Here is a 16187-nt window from a genome sequence, read left to right as displayed (position 1 = left end):
GGCCACCTTCCTCTGTTTTCCCACGCACATTAGTAGGGAGCTGGATCAGAAGTGGAGTAGCTGAGACTTGCACTGGCGCCCCTATGGGATGCCTGTGCTGCACACAGCGCCAGACCAAAACCTGTACCTACTTGAATTCAGTAGGCTTCTTATAAGCTTAGCAGTTCTGCTAAAAAACTGTATTTTTCTTTTCCTTAAGTTATTTTCCTTTTTCTATGCTTTTAAAATAAGCATCACTACAACAGTTCTCCTAGAACAAATGCAAACGTTGCTGTACACACGAAACACTGAGCTAACTCTAAAACAGCATCCTACCCAGTCTTACACTATTTCTCCATCAACTTTTCATTTCTTCAATCTGCTTGTGCTGTTCTATATCTTATAATGGAGAGAGGGGGCCAGTGGTAAAGCAGGTGAGGCCGTCACCTCCGATGCCAGCATCCAATAGGGCGCCTGTTTGATCCTGGCTGCTCCACTTCCAATCCACTTCCCTGCTAATGTGCCTGGGAAAGCAGTGAAGGATGACCCAAGTGCTTGGGCCCCTGCACACAAGTTGGAGACTCAGAGGAAGCTCCTGGCCTCAGTCTGGTCCAACCCTGACCATTGAGGCCATTTGGGGAATGAAAAATCAGCAGATGGAAGATCTGTCTCTTTCCCACCCCTCACACTCTGTAACTCTGACTTTAAAATAAATTAAAACAAAAAAGCAAACAAACAAAAAAACCCTGTAACTTATAATAAAAAAAACAGAGACAGATAAAAAGCACCAAACATTCTAACATATTTTTAAAAACATTTGAAATACGTGAAACATGTTGGTTTTTTTTACAAGACTTTATTTTAAAAACTCAACAAAAATATATAATCAAGCATTTCACATACACATACATCCCTGGTATCCGCAGGCAAGATAAGTAACAGAAGCCACAGCAGACAGACTGCACTGCTCTCTGGCAAGTCACCAACATCATCCTCTGCAGCGATGTAGACAAATCATCATCAACAACAACAACAACAACACCATGGCTTTAAAATAATTGTCCCTTAGCAAAAACAAAATATTGAGTAATAATACAGTAGATGGACTTTTCAAATGGACTAAAATGTGTAATACTTTATACCACAGGGGTCAAGTGGCAAGCTGCTTTCCAAAATTGAGCCCACTGCAGTACTGGGGGCTGGAGGAGGGCACCCCTTTTCTGGTTATCTCTTGGCTCTGTTTGTCAAAACACAACGTCATAGTCAAACTCAGTCGCCATTCCTAAGAAAAACAAAATCTTTTCCTACACAGAACCTTCACTCGCAGATCAGCCAGACATGCAACACCCACAACAGATACATTTTCTATGAGGCAATTCTGCCTTCTTCAGTCCATATTTACCTTCCAACTCATTGTTCCAGACCAAAACACTTCCTTCCCCTTTACAGCAAAGACTTATAGTGTGGCTCTACTGAAGTACTATATACACATCAGAACTAAAAATGAGAAAAGCCAGAGTCCACTTAACTCATAGTAGCTTATATCTAAATATATACATGTATGTATAAGTTTTCACAGTTAGACCTTAAAAAATTACATTTGATATGTTCAGAAATACTTCTTCTACAGACTATAAATAATATTTTAAAAGCTACACTGATAAAAATGCAATACATGAATGCATCAAATTAAATAAATCTCTGAAATCTTTAAAAAATAAAACTGAAGTAAAGCTGAGGTTTGTGTTAAGGGTACTCTGTTTGTCCCTGGTACTAGGGAAGGCAGAGTCTCCTAAATACGATAGGAGAGAAACTCCAAGACTTTGGAAGGAATGGGCAGTTCCTGCACTTCTTGGGTGGGCATCACTCTTCGGATTGACATGCGACACAGATGTTGAAGGCTAGGGACTTGCCTTGGAGTGGCCCAGAAATACACACTTCCATCCTGAGTGCTAAACAGAAACATAAAAAGCACAAGGTCAGCCACTCAAGGACAGCCCCACAGCTGAAACAACTATCACCAAAGGTTGTGTATTAGAGTCACAAACTCCACATTAACACCAAAGAACTAATGATATACTCTATGACAAGCTATCAGAATTATAAAGAGCATTTCTGAGGGACTTACTGGCTGCTTTGCCTGAAAGTCACCTTAAATTGCCCCTTAAAGAAAAGAGAAAAACATATTTACCCAGCAGCTAAAACACTACCATCAGTAGAAAAGGCACAGCAAAGACCATTGCTCAAAGGGGCCACTTGTACTGGAAGATCTTCATCAATTCTCCAGAACCTCACCATTCTAGAAAAAAAAATTATCTGGTGAGTGTTGAGTAGGAAATTCAGAGTAAAAGCAACTTTCAAAACACAGAAGGAAATTTAACTGTGTTTGGAGTCACAAAATACACACACATCACTCTATTTCTTACCAATAAGTAGCACATCTCACATAAAATCTCATCTTCAAACCTTCAGAGCAGCAAATACAAAATTACTGTTTTTCCTATTCATTGCACTTTAGAAATCTTCTGCTTCAACCCATTAAAATACTACTCAATAACATTTCTGTGAGCTAAACTAAAAGTGAATTTAAAAATCTATCCAGTTTGCCTAAACCCTAACAAAGAACACAAAGAAAACATGCATTTTTTTTTTTTTGGACAGGCAGAGTGGACAGTGAGAAAGGTCTTCCTTTTGCCGTTGGTTCACCCTCCAATGGCCGCCGCGGCCGGCGCGCTGCATGGTGCTGATCGGAAGCCAGGAGCCAGGTGCTTCTGGTCTCCCATGCGGGTGCAGGGCCCTAAGACTTGGGCCATCCTCCACTGCACTCCCAGGCCATAGCAGAGGGCTGGCCTGGAAGAGAGGCAACCGGGACAGAATCCAGTGCCCCGACCAGGACTAGAACCCTGTGTGCCAGCGCTGCAGGCGGAGGATTAGCCTAGTGAGCCGCGGCGCCGGCCAACATGCATTATTTTTAACTTAGAAGGACACCACTCAGTTTAAGACACAACAACACTGCCAAAGGTCTTATGCAGAGAGAGAGAGATTAAAACCCTAACTAACTGCAGAGAGGTTTTATGGCCTAAGAGCATTTTCATTACCCAGAAGCATGAAAGGAAATCTTTAAGCAGGCTACAATTCACACACTTACTTATCATCAGCAAGGCTTGCAATATGCAGTCCATCATGACTAAAAGACACAGATCGTACCCATCGGTCATTTGCTCCTCCAGCAAATATTGGAGTAGGAGGGGGAAACAGGTGCCTGAGGGCAAATACATGTTTTCAGTAGATACCAGAGTAATTCAAGAAACAAAACCACCCAGGTACAAAGTACATCTGCTTTTGAAAAAGGCTTAATGTAGCTTTAATGAATACAACTTAAAAGACTGAATTAAAGAATTTCCAATCCCTTTTTCACAATGTGGTTTAAGATAATAAGATAAAGCCCAACATTGGTTTTAACTATTTTTCCCTGACATGAAACTCCAAGTTATCACTTGGACAGAGTTATGTTAAATAACAAGACCTGTGTCAAGAAAGCCAAATTTAGTTTTAGAACTTATGTCTAAAGTTTCAAGGGTCTAAATAGCAAACTGAGAGACTACAATTTTAGATTTCATGTTAGTGAATCCATTCACATAACTTCTTAAAAGGTACAATGACAGCCAGAGATGAATTATAGACTAAGATAATTTATGCCAAACCCACCCAAATTCCATCAGAATTTCTCCATTGTATGGATCCCAGATATATACTCGAGTATCGTAAGATGCAGTAGCCAGCAATGCTCCATCAGGAGAAAAGTCACAAGCTACAACATCATGGTAATGTCCTTCTAGTTTCCGTATCATGGTGTATGTATCCATATTCCAAAGGAAAACCTGTAATAAAAAGGCAAAGGTTATAGCTTCATTTAAACACACAGAGGATAAAATGGCACATCTTTTAACTAACAATGCTACATTTAATTGAGATTATACTGAATTAAATGTAATAAATTATGAGTAATTTAAAGAATATGCTCAGTGTCACAGATTAAAAAAATCAGTCTTTAAGTTAATTAAAGCAGACATGCAAATTCTATTTCAAATGTTTCTGTTAAATGTTAATTTAAAAGTAAGCCTAAACATAAAGGCAATGCAATTTAACCACAAAGTTACACTGAAATCCATTTATTCCAAAAACTAGTTAACTAAAATATACAGAAACAGGGTTAAGTACTACAAACCCCCTTCTCTTTTTTTCCAGATACTACAAAATTTTTTAAAAATATACAAACAGAAAATGTAAGGTTAACAAATTGTTACTCCATTGGCATCTCCCTTTGAGATAATCACTTGTTTACAATACGCTTGCGTCACCAACGTGAGCCTAGGAAGAGAAACAGATACTGCAAGCAAAGAGAATTTTCACAGCCAAATGAAATTTCTTTGGCAAATAACAAGGATGTTAAACCACATTACAAAATGAAAATGATATTTTATGAAAATAACAATTATAACATTTCTATGAATCAAGATTTACTGATCTTGTTTCCCAAACTGACCACAATCTAGTCATTTCAAGTATAAAATAGTTAAAGTACTTAAGAAAGTCACACTCAGATTTATAATCTAAAGATCAGTAGTCAGCCTGTGCAGAATAGCTCTAGGAGGATTCTAATGTTTACTTCAGTCTATTACATTAAACGTGAGCTCAGAGGTTTATGACAACCTTTCCTCCTCTTGGAGTAAAAGTCCTTTTTGCTACATTTTCTGCACAGACACACTGTATTATTTCCAAAGGAAAGTTAAGTGTAAATTTTAAATTGGATCAAAGATTTAAGATATCTCTAGCATCTTAAAGAATTCCAAAAAATGGTTCAGAGAAACCATTTGAAAGCCAATTACCTTACATTAAGTTGTTTTTCACTTAAAACTTCCAATATGTCATTGAACTGGAAGATAAATTTACTTGGAGGAGTCAGTGAATTTCACTGAGGGGGAAATTATTTTAAAAAAGAAAAAAAGAAAGAAAGAAAAGCAGAAAGTGGACATCGACCAGCACCTGTGTACGTACAGTACACCTTGCAGCCGAATGCAAGGTTACTTCATCCTATGGTAAAGGTCGCCCCCAGCCCGGTAGCCAGAGATGCCACTCTTTCTGCCCAGCTAACACCATTGTGCGCCTGTGTGCGAGTGGTGCCAGCATAACCTCAATCACACCAATATTGCTGCCACCACCTGTGACAGGGAAAGCAAGAAGCATATGGAAAACACACAGCCTAAAATAGCAATGTCAACATCTAGCTTGTTGTTCTTACGATTTTTTTAAAAACTGAGTATCTTGTTCTAAACTTCTAACATTTGTAACTATCATTCTAATATCCCTCTTGGCTAAATAAAAGGCATTTTAACTAGCCTCCCACCCCACCCCCATCAATAAGAAAGTATATTGTGATCATCACATGTATTTGGACTTCAACCATTTCATAAATACCTGACACTATTAAAGCCCCTTTATACTAACTCAGAGCTGGTAAACAAATAATAGAGTTCATTAACAAACACAACCTTCTCACAAATCAAGTTTAGCTGTCCATAAATATGCTACATAAAGACAGATTATATCAAAATTTCTATTATAATTCACTCTAGACATACATGAGTGCTATTTTTATTCCTATTATTGGATTTTTAAGTTACTTTTTTCAGTTAAATGTCCAGGACAAGCTAGAAATCATAGCTTTAAAAACAGTAAACTGGACAAAAAAAATAGAACAACAGAGAAGAACATAATAATTAGCAAGGGAATGTTTTAACACACGAACTAGAGGTCTCTTCTGTAGCACATAAACTTTGCTATATCTTACAAAACCAAATCTGACATAGCTCTCATTTTACAAGTATTATTTCTAAGAACAATCCAACCTCTCATTTTATAATCAATAACTCTCTTTAATTTTCTTCATGCAAATTCTCCCCCATCATGAAGCATTTAAGATATTCATGACACCGAGCACAGACTAAACAGGTAGCTGAGATTTAAAATGATTTCGCACACATTTTTTATACTCCAATTCACAATGAATGGACAAGAACTTTGACACATACTGCTTTACTGGCTCCAACTGAACACAGCATAGAAGAGTCAGGCGAGAATGCACAGCTGTACACCCAGTTCTGATGCCCCCTCAACACTTTCATCATGTTTCCTGAACAAAGAAGATACCTGTGTTAATACACCGTAAACTAAGAACAGCAATAATCACAGGATCAGAAACTTTTATACACTAAAGCAACTGGGCTGGCAATATACACACCAACTGTTTACTTCTCTAAGGAAAATGATACTAACATACAAAATCTAGCCACTCAATACTGTGTTACTATGGCAGAGAAAGCATGCCTACAGGTCTAAATGCATAACATCTAGGCCTTTAAGAAAAGGTCTGTGACCTTTCATCTATAAGAAGTGATTATTTTAGTTCAATCTCCTCAGTCTACAGATAAGGACTGGAACACAGCAAGCTTAAAAGACTTCTTCAAAATGCCTTTTCATCTTTCATCCATTCTGATAACCTACATTCCACTCCGAAGTCCTTGTGTATCATAATTACAGAACTATGCTTCTATTATGTTTTCTCTGACACGTGGTAGTTAATATAGATTACAAAAAAATGTATAGGACTAAAATGGACATCTTGGGATTTGATAGCTGGTTTTAGTCCTTGTTTATAAACCTGTGGAACTGTGGTCTTCCTATTGCCTTGTGCCTGTGATTATAGAGTGGATTGAAATTATGTTCTTGCAAAAATTAAAGAAAAAATAAAAAGAAACTAAGGAAGGAGGAGGATTGAGAGAAGTAGGGATACTTTCTTAGAATTGTACCTATGAGGAGCTAGCACTGTGGCACAGCGGGTTCAAGTCCTGGCCTGCAGTACAGGCATCTCATATGGGCGCCCATCCAAGCCCTGGCTGCTCCACTTCCAATCTAGCTCCCTGCTAATGTGCCTGGGAAAGCAATGGAAGATGGCCCAAGTCTTTGGGCCCCTGCACCCACATGGGAGACGTGGAAGAAGCTCCTGGCTCCTGGCTTCAGATCAGCTCAGCTCCAGATGTTGCAGCTGTTTGGGGAGTGAACCAGTGGATGGAAGACTCCTTCTCTTTCTGTCTCTGCCTCCCTATAACTCTTTCAAATAAATCTTTAAAAAGTTATGCCTATGAATTAAAAATTTTTAAAAGAGGAAATGATAATACTATATTTTTAAAGTCAAATGCCCAAGATGGCACCAATATCTTGTAATAATAATATCAAGAAGCTAATCCTGGGGGAGAGGGAAGGTAGATCATTATATTCCTGGAATGGAATCTAAGAATTAGTGAATCTGTTAAAAACCAATTTTTTTTAAGAATTAAAAAAGAAACTAATCCTTTTTCACAGTCTGGAAAAAAAGACATACCATCATCTTTCAGGTCCCACACTCTGAGAGTTTTGTCTCTTGAAGCTGACACTAAGATCAAGCTCCCATCTGGAGCAAAAGTTAAATCTCTGACCACTTCAGTATGATCAACCAAGTTAAGGAGGAGCTTTCCTAAATGTGATGGAAGGAAAAAAAAAAAAAAAAAAAAGACATTATTAATTTCATCAGTTTTTACTTTTAAAAAATGAGATTATTCACTTTAAAAAAAAAAGGAATTATTAGACATCTCCTTATCTTATCAAGTATAAGATGACATTTACTTTATTAGTGCTATTCTTGTTACTTTTAAAGATTTTCTAAGTTTAACAAAAAAACTGACAAGGAATTCCTGAAATGTAACAAATTCCTAGATCAAGTTAATTTAGTATTTTTTTTTAATATTTATTTATTTATTTATTTATTTGAAAGTCAGAGTTACACAGAGAGAGAGAGAGAGAGAGAGAGAGAGAGGAGAGGCAAAGAGAGGTCCTCCATCTGATGGTTCACTCCCCAATTGGCTCCAAAGGCCAGAGCTGCACCAATCTGAAGCCAGGAGCCAGGAACCTCCTTTGGGTCTCCCACATGGGTGCAGGGTCCCAAGGACTTGAGTCATCCTCCACTGCCTTCCCAGGCCACAGCAGAGAGCTAGATTGGAAGTGGAACATTGGGTCTTAAACCAGCGCCCATATGGGATGCCGGCACTTCAGGCCAGGGTGTTAACCTGCTGCACCACAGCACCAGCCCCCGTTAATTTAGTATTAAGAAAAGCCCCTACACTGGCACTGTAGTGCAGCAGGTTAAAGCCCCAGCCTATAGCACTGGAATTTCATATGGGTGCCAGTTTGAGTCTCAGCTGCTCCACTTCCAATCCAGATCCCTGTTAATGTGCTAGGAAAGCAGCAGAGATGGCCCAAGTCCTTGGGCCTCCACATCCACATGGGAGACATGAAAGAAGATCCTGGTTCCTGGCTTCGGATAGGCTTAGCTCTGGCTGTTGCAGCCATTTGGGGAGTGAACCAGCAGATGGAAGAACTCTCTCTGTCTCTGCTTCTCTCTAACTCTAAATCTAAATCTAAAAAACAAAATAAAACAAAAAACCCCACAAAACCCTTTACATTCCAGTACATACCACATGCCAGAAAATACGTTCCCTAGACATACCATTTCCACATAATAGTCTCTAAAGAACCATCAAGCAGTGTGGATTTTATATTGTTTTCCTTTATTAAAACTATGAGCTGAATATGATGCCATTCCAGCCAATTAAACACATTCATGGCACTGATTCTTTTCAGTAAGTTAAGACACTCAAATACATTCTAGGGTCTATCAATAGTGCCCGGCATCATAAAATAATCAGGTATGCTTTTAAATCCATACCTGTATATACATCCCATATTTTGATACGTCCATTGCTTAACCCTGTGGCAAGAAGCAGCTGATCCTGCCCAAATCTGAATCGATGCCATTCTATATTCACACAGCGACTCTGTTTTTCAGGAACTGAAGATCCAAAAGCAAGACTCCAGACGATATCTCCACAGTCTATAATATGTTCACGAGGTTTGTTTTTCTGACCACCATCACTATTTTGTCTTGACAATCTTAAACTACTTGAACTGGTAACATTCTTGGTGCCATGCAGGAGACTGGGGAAAAGATTTCAACCAAATTATTATTTACTCTGGATTTGGATATTGAAATTATTGTTTCTTAAAATAACCTCAACATGGTTATAATAGTAATAAATTACAGAATTCCATAGATTGGAAGGGGAAAAGTCAGTATTTGGACTAAAAGGAAAGGACTAAAACAATGCAGATCTTTAACAGAAATTGTCTAGTAGCTGAGAAAAAGCTCAACAATAAAGCAATTCATAGTTTATTCGCCTCCCAAATTTTCCTCAAAACTACTCTATCAAATTTTAATCCAAAAGCAAAATGTAAACAAGCAAAAACAACCCTGTAATTTATTGTCACACTAATACCAAAAAATTACCTTTAAAAAGTCCAAACCATATTGATCAGTTTCTCAGACTTTCTAAAGTAATATGTAACAAAGACATTAATGACATACCTATGGAGGTCTACTGGATACCAAAAGCAGGAAAGACTAGAAAAAGCTTTCAACAAATTGTCAAACCCAACCCCAGATAATTACATCACCTATGCACTACTGTTATCCAGTAAAATTTGAATCTACAAGTGTCACACGTTGTAGGGCACGTGCTCTGGCACAGCACACACACACACATACATAATCACTCACTAGGCACAATTATTCTGCCTTTTAATGCACAGAAAATCCTAAAGAGACATAAATAGCTGAAAAATGTTCTATAATGTATAAACAAAGCCAGATAAGTCCTTACAAAAATTTTCCAATAAATATATTCAGCTCATGACTAAAACACAGTTACAGCATCATTATAATGGAAAATCTTTATCAAAATGTTTTTATTACCCCATATTAACAGAAAGCCATAAATTCCACAGAATATATATATAAAAAAGTCTTACAAGTTCCTAAGGCACTGGGACCACGGAACAAGCTTTACTGTACGATGTCCTTGCGACCAAGCAAAGTATGAACCATCTGGAGCAAAAGCAACGGTCCAATTCTCACGACCACATTTCTTGTCAAAAGGAGCTGCTGGAGCTAAAAGTTCACCTATAGTACGTGATCTCACTGCAAGGAAACAAAAATGCAAAATATCAGCTATAACCAACAATGAATGTGAGATCGCCTCTATACTACTTTGAGGTTCATGGAGACTTTTTCCCTTTTCTATGCAAACAGGGTGCTTTCCAATATCTAGAGTAGAGGTGGTTAACTCATGGCCCATGAAATCATTTGGTGTAGCCTGCCAAGGCAAGCTCAGGTGGGACTCAAAATTCAATAAATCTATAGCAGGCTAAATTAGTTTTAAGTTGATAATTTTGTATGGCACACAAATGATGTTACAAATATTCAAATAGCCTATGGTTGAAAAAATGTTCCCCACCCCCAATTAAATGGATTTATATGTGTGGCATGAGAAACTTTAATGATAGCAACTTCTCCAAAGTTTTGGCAAAGTGATTTTCCTAAAACTTCCTAAAGCAAGTTTTTCAGAAGTTTAAAAAAGTCAAATAATAATGTAATGATCAATTAGGGTGAGCAATTACCAAGGTCCTAATTTTTGCATCACATGTTTTTATCAAATCATTAACATTTAAAATGGAACATTTAAAGTTACTTTGCAAAAAAAATCTCCAAAATGTTTAGCATCAAAAAGCCATTATAAAACTACACCATTATTCAAAGGAAAGCACTACAAAATGGTCTATCCAAACCAAGAATTTGTCTTTTACTGAGACAGGTCACTAAAATCACAGAATCCTCTGGACTAGAAGGGACTAAAAAAATCTTGCTGATGAGCTACAAACTAACCCAAAAATGAAGTAATTTTAGCTTAAGGACAAAACAAGGGATAATTTAATACATTTTAAGGTGAACTAAATCTGGTGTCCATAACAAAAATTGGCATATTATCCGAGTATATGAATATTATTTCTGTATTTAATGAAAAATATTATCAGCAAGTTTCCATAGCCATGTGCCCATGCAAACTTAGCTGGAATTTTAGAACGAGATCTTTTTCATGTGCATTTATTTTCATTTCCTTGAAATACAAAGCCAGAGAGAGAATCTTCTATCCTCTGGTTCACTGACCAAATGGTACAACAGCCACAGCAGAGCCAGGCTAGAGTCAGGATCCCAGAACTACTTCCAGGTCTCCTTACATGGGTGGTAGGGACCTAAAGACTGAAGCCGTCATCTGCTGCCTCCCAGATGCATTAGCAAGGAAGCTGGATTGGAAGCTGAGAAGCCAGAACTCAAACTCACACTCTGATATGGGATTTAAGTGTCCCAAATGGCGACGTAATTTGCTGCACCACCGATACTATTTTGGTTTAGCTTTGACTTCAAATTTTGCAATTTTCCTTTTTCTGTCATGTCATCAGTTTAGTTTCCCTATTATCTATTTTGTAATTTGTGTCTGGTCAAACCTACAGTATAGGGGCAGGCAATGTGGTACATCAGGTTAAGCCACTGCCTGTGATACTGGCATCCCATGAGTATAGGTGAAAGTCCCATTTGCTCCATTTTTTTTTTTTTTGACAGAGTTAGACAGTGAGAGAGAGAGAGAGACAGAGAGAAAGGTCTTCCTTCCATTGGTTCACCCCCCAAATGGCTGCTACAGGCGGAGCTGCGCCGATCCGAAGCCAGAAGCCGGGTGCTTCCTCCTGGTCTCTCATGCAGGTGCAGGAGCCCAAGCACTTGGGCCATCCTCCACTGCCTTCCTGGGCCAAAGCAGGGAGCTGGACTGGAAGAGGAGCAACCAGGACTAGAACCCGGTGCCCATATGGGATGCCGCCACCACAGGCAGAGGATTAACCAAGTGAGCCACAGCGCTGGCCCCTATTTGCTCCACTTCTGGTCTAGCTCCCTGCTAGTTAGTATCTGGTTGTTAGTTATTTGGGGAGTATAATCAGTGGATGGATGATTTCTCTCTCTCTCTCTGCCTTTCAAATAACTAAATAAATCTACAGTATTATGATACTTTAAAATTATTTTCAGGGCTGGCACTGTGGCATGGAGGATAAAGCCATTGCTTGTGGTGCCAGCAGCCCATATGGGCGCCAGTTCAAGTCCCAGCTGCTCCACTTCCAATCCAGCTCTCTTCTGTGGCCTGGGAAAGCAGCAGAAGATGGCCCAAGTCCTTGGGCTCCTGCACCTGCGGGGGAAACCCAGAGGAAGCTCCTGGCTCCAGATCAGTGGAGCTCTGACCGAGCTTGGACTGATGCAGCCAAATGGGGAGTGAACTAGTAAATGTAAGACCTCTCTCTCTGCCTCTCCTTCTCTCTGTGTAACTCTGATTTTCAAATAAATAAATAAATCCTTAAATTTCCTTTTCAAGTAAGGAATCATTTATCTGTTGTCTATGGTTACTTACATACACACAAACCCCCAAATGTACTCATTCAGTGACACTTTCAGTCTGCATGTATACTCTATCAAAAGCCAGCACAGCACCTGGCGTATAACAAATGCTCTGTAAATATTTACTGAACAAATATGAAAGCACATGTATGAACTCCCATACTTCAGTTTCAAATATGTAAAACAAAAAACCCAAAAAATAAGGCAAAACAAAAACTCCAAACAAAAGAGAAAAGCTCAGGGCAGCAGGAGAGGCATTTGGTCTAGCAGTTAAGAGGCCGGTTTGGTTGCCTGCATCCCGTTTCAGAACACCTGGGTTCCAGACCCAGGTCTACCCCTGACTGCTGCTGAGGTACATCCCAGGAGGCAGCAGGTGATGGTTCAACTCAGAAGACTCGGACTGAGTTCTAGTCCCAGCTGCTGTAGACATCTGAGAAGTGAACCAGGGGATGGAAGCTCAAGAGGGCATGCAACTCCCAGTTTCTCTACATTCCTCCAAGCCCACAGTCCTACAGGGTCATTCTGCTAGAGTTCTTAATATGCCTGTACCCTGAATCTGCAACTTATGGCCAAATGTTTTTTATAATTTTGGTTTCTGTTTAATCACTATCTTTTAAAATCCTATGAATTTTAGGGGGGGGAGCAAAATTCACAATGGGAGCAAATTTTTTTAAATGCATTTTTTTTAAATGCAACTAAAAAATGTAAGCATTATCTTAAAGGAGAAAGACCCTGATTAAGTGAAAACACCAAATTTCACACAGAAGATGCCTTTTTTTAAAATTTGTATTTCAAGGTTACTTTATTTTTTTTGTCACAATCATGAAACTCCACTTGTATAAGGGAATGGTAATAAATTAACTGATAATTGGTTCAAACAACAAAGATTCTGAAATACAATTTATTTTCAAATACATAGAAATTTAAGAAATTGGGTCATTGTAAAACCTGCCAAATAAACACACTGCACTCTGACAAGGATTTTTACTAATAATTGCCTTGATTACATATACTTATTAGCTAGCACCCATATCAAATTATTTCTACACTTTAATCAAATTATTTAAGCACTCAAATATGAACTGAGGCAATATTATAAACCTAGCAAAAGCTTTATAATGAAGCACACTGAAAAAATGCTTTCTAAGTTAAGCATCTATTACAGTACCTGTGACTATGTGTTCGCATCCTCAGAAATGTATGAACTGAATGACCTTGCCTAAGGAAAAGACCGCCCACCATGGGAAATCCACCCTAAGATACAGAACTACGTTATTAATATCTATACAGTAGTAACGTATCGTCTGAGTCAGCGCTGAAACCAGACCGACCAGACTGAGCTCCTTCTTCACATTCCTCCCTGGAATTCACGGCCAGAAAGGGAGGGTCTGTGGCATGCCTTGTGACTCCTTGTCATGGAGAATTCTTTAATCACTTTTTCAGAATCTTGCCCCTACTTTCAGTGTGTACTTGAGAAGCCAAACTTGGCTTGATTACAATTAATACCCAAGAAAAGGGGGAAAGTAAGTCCTTATTCATAGATACAAAGCTGCACAGTAAAAGAAATGTTTCATTTTGTATCCAGATGATACTTCAGAAAAAAGAAACAAAGTGCTTCATTAAAAAAGTTTAGAAAAGGTCAAAGTTCTTCTAGATATTTAACACTTAGTAATTTTTAACTTTGTAACAAATAATACTGAATAACAACTTTATAACAAATCATACTGAAACATAAGAATGAATTTTTTTTAATTAAAAAGAAAAGAATTGCCAATTTAGTGGCTGGTTCTACCTTATGCAGGTATACTAAGAAGGTCTACCCATCCCCTAGGAAAGAGGACGGGAAAGTTTTCAAAACTGGGTAACAGGATGCAGTAAAATCCAGATAAACCAAAGACATCACTCAGCAACACCGGGGTATAATGGGGGCGGGGGGGGGGGGTGTCCACTAGACTCATTACGAGTTCTATGTTCCATCTTCAAAACGTACTAGTCTTAAAACACAGTTAAAATAAGAACCGAACACAAATTTTGGATGTTGCATCCTTAAAAGTTATTAAAATAGGGGTTAAAGTCCCCTCCTAGTCAGCCACTCCACTTTTTTACCTAAGAGAAGAAAGAGCCGAGAATTCCAAGCCAGCTCCATATATGAAGTCCAGCCACACGCAGGACAGAGGGCGCTGGGGCTACCCGGGCTTCTGCGCTCCTTCAGAAACACCTGCCCTCCGTGTGTTTAGTAAAAGTACAGACAGTACAAACAGGAAAATGCAGGGGCTCCCAGCTCAGTGGCCACGGCCAATTTGTTTTGAATGAACACAGCGAGCTCGGTGTCTACGCAATACGCCGCTGGATGCACAGCACCCCAACACCCCCCGAAGCCGCCTAAAAGATGCGCGGGGCTCCCGCGGAGGCAGCGAGCGGGTGCGCGCGCACAGCCGGCTCCGGCGCGGCAGGCCGAACACCGACCGGCTTTTCCGAGAGCCTCTGCAGACCCGGCTCTTCTGCACAATAAATGGCCTTCCTTCGGCCACTCCACCCGACCACTCTGCTCCTCCCATGTGTGTCTGAGAGATAACCCCGAACGCGTCTCCTCCCTTGACCCGCCCTGCCATTTTCTAAAATTGCACCTTCTCCGGGCTTCTGCCGCCTCTCCAGGCACATTTCTCCTCCGAGAGCCCGGGGGAAGGCACGAGGAACCTGTCCTCTCGTCGCAGCTCGCAACACCCGGGCTGGTTCTGCCACGAAGCCCTCTGGGAGGAGCCCGCCTCGGCCCGCCGGACGCCCCCGGGAGTCCCCGGAGCCCGGCGCGGACGGCCGCCCCGCCCCGCCCTCCGCCGCATCCCCGGCGGCCCGTCCGCCCTCCCTCGAGCGCCTGCCTCGGACTCCGAGGCGCTTCTTCCCGACCTTCCCCGGGGAGCCCCTGCCTCGCCTCCGCCCCCGCGCGCTCCACCGCCGTCCCATTCCTCACCGATCTCTTTCTCGTTGACCCTCGGGGGAAAGCTGGCCATCTATGGGGTACCGTCTGATTCCGGGGGACACGATGCGGACGCAACCACAGAGAAGGGAACGGCGAGCGCTGAGGGGCGTGACGCGGGCTCGGTCCCTCCCGAGCCCGGGGACGAAGGGGAGGGGTGGGGTGGCTTCTGCGGGTACCCCGGAAAAGCTCCCGAGGGCTTCGGACCGAACCCCGGAGTCAAACACAGACAATAGACCCTGTACGCTGATTCCCGCCAACGGACCTACTGAGGCCCTTCCACGCTGTCGACGGCAAACGAGGCACTGGAGACAAAATGGCGGGCGGCGCTGGTGATATCTGGGCGGCGGGGGCGGAGTCGAGCTGCGTCATGAGCCTGGCCCCGCCCCTCGACGCACGGGACGTGACGGCCAGTGCTGGGCGCGCGCGGGCGTTGTCTGGGGGGCCGGGTGGGAGCGGCCGGGGGAAGGCCACGGCGGGAGAGGCGCGGGGGCCCGGCCCTGGAGGGGCTGCGGCCTCCCTAGCGACCGTTCTCCCCTCCCGACGGCGCGCTCCAGGCCGGGATGCCCTGGCGTGCGCTTTTAGGTTGAATTGCCTTTGAAAAGGGCAAGCAGAGGATTGTATGGTACCGATCAGGCGGTAACTTAGAGACTGCGTGGAATGTGGACCGAAAGGGACAAGGAGGACCTGTGCGATGTTAACGCGCATCCCCGGGGCCGCGCTGCTAGTGGACAGGAAGGAAGTGAGCGTCGTGGCGCTCCGCCTGGGCGGCCGCGACGTGAGCCTGCGACGGGCCTTGGGAAGGGC

General features: G+C 41.4%; 1 protein-coding gene across 4 annotated transcripts; it reads right to left on the bottom strand.

The window, feature by feature from the left end:
* Positions 1–208: 208 nt before the first annotated feature.
* WSB1 (WD repeat and SOCS box containing 1) lies at positions 209–15687 on the bottom strand. 4 transcript variants are annotated; one of them, XM_089317702.1, is made up of 10 exons: positions 15375–15687; positions 9940–10108; positions 8801–9069; positions 7421–7552; positions 6072–6172; positions 5038–5201; positions 3688–3860; positions 3128–3241; positions 2171–2278; positions 209–1931 (listed from the first exon to the last, which is right to left on the bottom strand). In XM_089317702.1, the coding sequence occupies exons 7-10, from the start codon at positions 3843–3845 to the stop codon at positions 1772–1774; spliced, it is 540 nt and encodes a 179-aa protein (XP_089173828.1). In that variant the 5' UTR covers positions 3846–3860; positions 5038–5201; positions 6072–6172; positions 7421–7552; positions 8801–9069; positions 9940–10108; positions 15375–15687; the 3' UTR covers positions 209–1771. The 4 variants fall into 4 exon arrangements, with proteins under 4 accessions (XP_089173828.1, XP_051681397.1, XP_069917198.1 ...); XM_051825437.3 differs by lacking the exon at positions 5038–5201; XM_070061097.2 differs by lacking the exons at positions 5038–5201; positions 15375–15687 and adding an exon at positions 15034–15213.
* Between the last annotated feature and the right edge of the window lie 500 nt (positions 15688–16187).

This window comes from Oryctolagus cuniculus, chromosome 17 (genome assembly GCF_051225735.1).
Source record: "Oryctolagus cuniculus isolate XC-2025 breed Fujian yellow rabbit chromosome 17, ASM5122573v1, whole genome shotgun sequence".
NCBI lineage: Eukaryota > Metazoa > Chordata > Mammalia > Lagomorpha > Leporidae > Oryctolagus > Oryctolagus cuniculus.
The sequence above is the reverse complement of the archived record's forward strand: the minus strand, read 5'-3'. Positions and strand labels throughout refer to the sequence as shown.